Source organism: Palaemon carinicauda, chromosome 4 (genome assembly GCF_036898095.1).
Source record: "Palaemon carinicauda isolate YSFRI2023 chromosome 4, ASM3689809v2, whole genome shotgun sequence".
NCBI lineage: Eukaryota > Metazoa > Arthropoda > Malacostraca > Decapoda > Palaemonidae > Palaemon > Palaemon carinicauda.
This window is the reverse complement of record NC_090728.1, coordinates 67,749,497-67,756,996: the sequence shown is the minus strand read 5'-3', so window position 1 is coordinate 67,756,996 and position 7,500 is coordinate 67,749,497. Positions and strand designations below refer to the sequence as shown.

Sequence of the window (7,500 nt, the reverse complement as noted above, 5' to 3'; positions counted from 1 at the left end):
ACAGGTAAAATATAGGTGAAAACATAAAGCTATTTTTAATGTTTTTCTTCAAATAACATCAATAATCAATATATTTGCAATGCAAATATTAATGCATTTTATATAGTTTTCATGAACTTGATGCAATAAAATTTTGTCACCCCCAATTTTGATTCATTCAGCACTTGTTCTCCGAGTCAATTGCATTAAGCCTGTTATTTATACTGAGTAAACTTTCTCCTTTAGCATACCCCAGAAAAAGAAATCAAGAGGGCCAAGATCAGGTGAATGAGGAGATGATTCCACATGACCACATTTTCCAATCCAATTAAGGAAATTCTTAGTTATGCAATCTTTTAACTTCATATCATAATATGAGCACCATCATCTTGGAACCACCCAGGAATTCCATTACCAAGTCTTTCAAGTTGGGCAATCTGCTGATCCATAAGTAAAGTGTCACCAGTCACATGATCATAAAAAAAATGGTCCAAGCACAAGAAATATTGTAAACCACACCAACCCATTAATTTTTGTGCTCCCTTTTTGGAAGAATCAACAAAATGTGGATTTTTTTGTCGGAAAATTTGTCTGTTGACCTCACGATTCTCGTACAAGATAGCTTCATCGCTAAATAGAACACAGTCTTTTGTGTAAACGACTATTGTTGTTCAGTATTTTTGTTGAAAACCGTTCAATATCTCAATCAGGGTCATCCTCTATTATTTATAATTGCTAAGCTACAACCTTAGTTGTAAAAGAAGGATGCTATAAGTCCGGAGGCTCCAACAGGGAAAATAACACAGTGAGGAAAGGAAACAAGGAAATAAACAGACTACAAAAGAAGTAATTAACAGTAAAATAAGATATTTTGGGAACAGTAACATTAAAATAAAGTTTCATATATAAACTAAAAACTTTACAACAAAACAAGAGGAAGAGAAATAAGATAGAATAGTGTGCCCTAGTGTACCCTCAAGCTAGAAAACTCTAATCCAAGACAGTGGGAGACCATGGTACAGAGGCAATGGTAATATTTTGATTTTAGAATGTCCTCCTAGAAGAGCTGCTTACCATAGATAAGTCTGTCTTCTACCCTTGCCAAGAGGATAGTAGCCACCGAACAATTACACTGTAGTAGTTGACCCCTTGAGCAAAGAAGATTTTTTGGTAATCTGGGTGTTGTCTGATGTACGAGGACTGAAGAGAATATACAAAGAATAGGCCAGACTATTCAGTATGTGTGTTGGGAAAGGGAAAATTAACCATAACCAGAGAGTAGGATCCAATGTAGTACTGTTTGGCCAGTTGAAGGACCCAATAACTCTAGTGGTAGTATCTTAATGGGTGGCTGGTCCCCTGGCCAACCTACCCATAGTTAAGTGATGTGAGAATTGTAACTTGTAAGAATAAAACTTATGGTGTTTTAAAAGTTTACCATTTGATTTTGGAAAACCTAACTTATTAGCTGTCTTGTCGATTGATTTTTAGCCATTAGAATTTCTTTGGTTTCGATTGATACACTTGGTCGCCCAGAACGCGGTTTATCCGTGATGCTGCCTGTTTCCTAAAAATTTCCTAATCACTTTTGCCTCTGTTGAAAAATCTTTTGGAAATCTCCTCGGATGGAGCGCAGTAAATTTATCTTTTGTCTTTCTATATGACCATGCTTCACATCCACTGAGAAGTACCAGCTCAACTCTCTTCTTTTGACAAAGCCATAATCTGGAAATTAAAAAGAAAAAAATATATCAATTACACTGTAAATAGAGAATATCCAATTATCCTGTGTCCAGATTTTGACACCCTTCATATGTAGATATTGGGTAAATGGACAACACCACTATGAGGATTTTCTTGGCAGCCAGCTTGGGGGTTTGCCCCTAAAATTAACATCTGATTTTGGGTTGTAAGATGGCATTGATTGTGCGTTTTAAATTCTTATTTAATTTTGGGTCCATTCTGCATTTATTATGATAATAAAAATGTCAACTTAAAGTAACATGAGGGAGGGAACCTTGTTTACAACAATATAACCACTTACTGGGTAATGTTACTTGTTCTTTGGGCCACGTTAATTGCAGTGTGACATGGTACTGTCTTTTAGTTGATGTATTAACTTTAAACCCTCCTATGATAGTCTTCATGAAATATTACTATTGTTTTATATAGTGCATTATGGAACCATTAATATACTGTATCTCAACACACCAGAAACCTAGGTGGAAGGTGTAAAATTTTCTTTTTCATAACTATTAGGAGTAATAGTTGTCTTTTTTTTTTTCACAATGTTTAAACTAAATTTTGTGAATTGAATTGTACAATGGGAAATTTATCGCTAACTTAACATTACGTATTGCAAGCTCTCTCTCTCTCTCTCTCTCTCTCTCTCTCTCTCTCTCTCTCTCTCTCTCTCTCTCTCTCTCTCTCTCTCTCTCTCTCTCTCTCTGTGTGTGTGTGTGTGTGTTAGATAATCATTGTTCTCAACTCTAAATTCTGTAAAATTGTTTCAAACTTGTATATGCTATGACTACATTGTAGTATACACTACTGTAAAAGAAAGTTATGGCTAATAAATACAAATATCCTTATCTTTGAATACAGTAATACCCTGCTTTATGTCATTAATTGGTGCTAAGAGACTAGGCACGAGTTAGTTTTTTATGGAAGTCGGATATCTCCCCATAAAATAACTTGTACCATCCCCATACACCTACTGCAGATGAAAAGGTACTTCCAACCTGCTACCATTTTATAAAAACCAGGTACTTGCATTAATAAGCATATATGTGAAGTACAGTACTTCATTATTATTCTATGACTTGGAGACTGACTTGTGGCTACGTAAAACGGCATAACATGGATTTTACTTTGGTGTTGATTATTTAAGGACGAGACAATATTCAAGGATGAGACAAAGTCGGAACTGATGTATGTGTAACATACCTAAGGGAGGGTTATTACTGTATGTATATTATTAAGAAATTTTTAACTTAATAACAATAATGGTTGTCATACTTCTGTGTGAATTTTTTTTTTTCAATTTTTTATAAAGAGGAAAATATATTAGCTATAGTACTCTTCAAATTTAGAAGTGTATATAATATTTCAAGATTTACATTTCAAATCCTTATCCTTTCAACAGGTTGATTCTGATCATGCTGTTGTAACACTAGCTCGATCAGATAGCTTATTGTCAATGAGGCATGGTCTCGTAAGGCTTGACAATGTTTGGGGCGTGGGTGGTGGTACACGTCCTGTCAAGTACCTGGTGAAGAAGATGGTTTTGTTGTTGCAAGAATACCTCTCTTCTTCTGATATTGCAGAGGCCACCAGGTGCCTTACTGAGCTGGAAGTGCCTCACTTCCATCATGAGTTGGTATGTGTTCCTTTTTTTTTTATCAACAGTCCTGAAGTATTTCTGTAAGGGTATTTATTCACATACTTTGATGAATCATTTCTTATGTCATGCAAACCTTTTGACATTTTAGTAGGAATATGGCTTCAACAAACCTGGAATAGCCGTTTAAACATGAATCAGGTAGTAGAAATGCTAGTAGTCAGCCGAAGAGGGCAAATTTCTGTTTGTCCACATTGAGATGTTTTAATCTTTTGCATTTTCTTTCAGATTGAATAAATGTTCTTTCACAGTAGTTTTCAAGGGGTATTAATGGAAGAAGCCAAGGCTATGCAGTGTTTCCTGGTAATTTTGTGTTAAGATTTGTGTGCTACCAGCCACTATGCAATATGGATGTATAGGTCCTATCCCTTGTATTTGTAGACATTGTGAGCCTAAGGAAGGTTTTGCTTGGACTTTGCTGGTGTTCCGTCAGCAGACTGCAGCCAAGTTTAAATGGGAGTGGCAACACCCTCCTTCCCTTTAGTGTCTTCCTGTCCTGGAGAGTGCTAAGGACATAACACCTGTCTTTTGTGTTCTGCCCTACGTGTGTTGTCAACTGTCTACATGAGAAGATGAAATTAAAGTTCCCCCCATCTCTTTTCATCTTAGAGAGTAGAAGATATCGGTGGTCCAGGAAGTCCAGTTGTCAAGAGTTAAGTTTGTGTAATTCCTACTCTTTTTTTTTTTTTTTTTCCGGGTGGAGAAGTGCTGTAGTGCTCTCTGTTGATGAAGAGTGTCGCCCTTGTTCCCCTTCCTGGACAATTTCATTTGAGAGAGAGGAAAAAAACCCATCTGGGGTTCTTCCATACAGTCGGCAATATACTCTTAATTTTGGGAGCTTGTTTTCAAAATACTAGCCTCCAGAACCTGTGCATAGAAACAAACCTTACAGCGGAAGGTCCACCAGCCAGTGTGTTTTCTGGGAAGATTTACAACTGCACAGTGTACCTGCATAAGTCAGTATGAAGCATTCATGAGACTAGCATGGAGGGCATTCATTCTATGGTTTGAGAGAAAAATCAGAAAAAAACACATCTTGTATGTGTCAGAAGGAGTGCTTGATTTGGTCCAACATTTGTTATATAACTTTGACAGTCTTTTGGCAAACCCTAAATGCATAGGGTTGGTCACCATGTGGAACAAATTTCTTTACCATCTTCTGAGTGAAAATGGAAAACTCTCAGCCTTTTGGATGTCTTATGTGGACAGTTTAAGAAGTATTGCTAGCTCCGCTGCATGTTGCTCTAGAAGGAAACTGGCTCTTGCATCTCTGCTATCCACATGATTCCCTGGTGTTTTCCCTATGACAAATTTAACTATGCAAGATATCTACCAGCAAATTATGCTGAGGTGATCAACCTGGAAACCAATCATCCAACTGTGTATCAGGCATTCTTGGATGATTCATTCTCTGTTCAGGTATCCAGTCACAACATTTTTGGGTGCATTCCCGGTGATCAAGCGACTGAAGTCACCGTGAACAAAGATACAGACCCCAATAGCACAATAAGGTTTAGTCTGAAACTAGGAGCAGTAAAACTCTCTTACATTACTGCAAAATACAGGAGTGCTTTTCTTAGGTACGTGAGGAAATGGTAGAACACAGATCAAATGTTCCTCATGCTGACCTGCACAAAATGTGTGAGAAGAAAGAGGAAAATGTTGTTTTGTGTACAGCTTGCGAAGAGTTTGGTAAATCCTTTTGAAGAACCCCGAGAATTTATCAATATCTTGACAGCAAAAATAGCCCTGGACGTCATATCCTCGGATTTGAAGAATGCCAGACACATTGGAGTTGAAATGCTACGCAAACTTCAAAGCTGAGAGGCTCAAGGCTGACCGACCAATTAAACGCTTTCTTGATCCAATGAAAATGAACTAACTGAAAACCTTAACAGTAATTTATGCAAGAAGAAACAAGTCACAATGAATGGAAAATCCCCAATTCCTCTAGCTCAGTGGTTTTTAACCTTTTTCTCCCTAGCGCCCCTTTTCAGATATTTCTATAGGCTAGCGCCCACCATAATATAAGTGCTGTACTAAAATGATGACTGATGCAGTGAAGCTGCATCAGATTCTACATTGTAGTGTTTTCCAGTTAGGAAATAAAAAATTTAATCCTTAGAATATGATATATTTACTTAATACCAATACATCCACATTTATTATTACTTGAAGAAAATAGTCGCAGTATTTAGGTTAATTTTCAAATAGAACATGTATGTGCCTCCAAACAAACAAACCTCAAAATAATAATACTAATAATAATATGAAAAAAATACTTATCCAAAAAAAAAAAAATCAGGAAACAAATGTAATTAATGACTACCTTGGGCCTGGTGAGAACTTGCCAACTTAATATCAGGTTCAATATTTGATAAACAGAGCCTCAAGTCACCCCTTTTACATATTTGCAATCTATTTCTCTGCTTAGTCAAGAGTTGCAAGACAACACTGAATCCTTTCTCTACCAGGTATGATGAAGGAAATGCTAACAATAATAATTTAATTTTTTTTCCAAAGATGAGGATATTTATCTTGTTCCTTTGGCCAGAAAGCTTCATAGCCAATCTGCTGAAACAACACTTTACCTTCAATGTCATTTTGCAAGTCTATAAGTTCAACTAGATTTGGATCAGCATTGGTTGCATCAGCCTGGAATGGATTTACAACCCACTCTGGTATTTTCAATTCTTTGAGATCTTTAAATCTGATCGTCATATCTTCTTTCAGTGCTTGAAGATGAGAGGAATAGCAGTCTAGATCAGTGTCTGACAAACAAGAATCATCGGTTTGGTTTTCCTTCAGTGCTTTTAAGCTAGGAAACTGATTTAAGTCTAGTCTTAGTAAACAGCTTTTGTAGAAATCTAATTTACTAATAAATGCCATTATTATTCCCTTTGCTTTGATGAGACACATTTTGGTTCCTTGCAATTTAATGTTGACCTCATTTAATTTGTTGAAAATATCAGACAAATAAGCAACATCTGCTCTTCTGTTTTCCAAATCTGTACTAATTTTCTCGTCCAATAATTTACACTTAAAGAAATCAAGAACAGAATCATAGAGGTCATAAAAGCGTCGTAGACAGTTGCCTTTTGAAAGCCATCTGACTTCCGTATGTAGCAAGAGCCGTTCAAATTCTTCTTCATTTTCATGACAAAGTTGGCGAAAGATGCGGTCATTCAATGAATGGGCTTTGATCCTATTCACTGCTTTGATAACAGCTTGCAGGGTACTATGCAATCTGTCACTGAGATGCTTTGCAGCTAAATGCTGCCTGTGAATGACGCAGTGGATTGTAAAGATATCCGGAACTTCTCTTTTCAGATGTGCTATAAATCCACGATGGCGTCCAACCATTGACGGTGCTCCATCGGTTGCACAAGCAATAACATTTGAAAGTGGAATTCCTTTCTGTTTAAAGAATTGTTCAACTGCCTTATAAACCGTTGAACCTTTAGTGTCAACCTCTAATTTTTCAGCAAACAGAAACTCTTCAACAACTGCATGACTGCTATTTATATAGCGCACATAAGCCAGTATCAAAGCTTCATTGTCGCGTAGTGTTGTCTCATCAAGTTGTAAAGAAAATTGTTGTTTTGAGTTCATCATAAAGTTTATTTTCAATGTCACTTGCCATTTCATCAATTCTGGAAGACACTGAACTATTGCTCAACGGAATTGAAGGAGTTATATCTTTTTGAGTGGGCATCATGGTACTGATGATTTCTTTCACTGCTGGTATAATAAGAGTTTCACCAATAGTGTGCGATTTTCCACATTTAGCAATAAGCTTTGAAACTTTGTAAGATGCAATAAGTCCTTTCTCAACTTCATTTCCGTGTGATTTGAACAATCCTCCAATGGTGGAACGTTTTTCAAATTTTACTTTCAAATCACGAAAGTATGCTACATCCTTATTTGCTTTTTCTGGATGCTTTACCTTCAAATGATCAATCATTCGCGAAGGTTTCATTCCTTCATTTGTGAAAGTTTTCTCACATAATAAACACATTGGTAGCTGTTCATTATTCACAGAAGGAATTACACCATATTTCAAGTATTCACTCGAGTATTGGCGACACTTTCGCTTTTGGTTACTCATCTTAGGTTTGGCT

General features: G+C 36.5%; 2 protein-coding genes across 2 annotated transcripts; both read right to left on the bottom strand.

The window, feature by feature from the left end:
* Window positions 1-5,884: 5,884 nt before the first annotated feature.
* Window positions 5,885-6,742, bottom strand: LOC137639485 (protein FAM200A-like). Its single transcript, XM_068371755.1, has one exon. The coding sequence runs from the start codon at window positions 6,740-6,742 to the stop codon at window positions 5,885-5,887; it is 858 nt and encodes a 285-aa protein (XP_068227856.1).
* A 214-nt stretch (window positions 6,743-6,956) lies between these two features.
* LOC137639484 (zinc finger BED domain-containing protein 5-like) lies at window positions 6,957-7,487 on the bottom strand. The gene has a single exon (XM_068371754.1). The coding sequence runs from the start codon at window positions 7,485-7,487 to the stop codon at window positions 6,957-6,959; it is 531 nt and encodes a 176-aa protein (XP_068227855.1).
* Window positions 7,488-7,500: the final 13 nt, after the last annotated feature.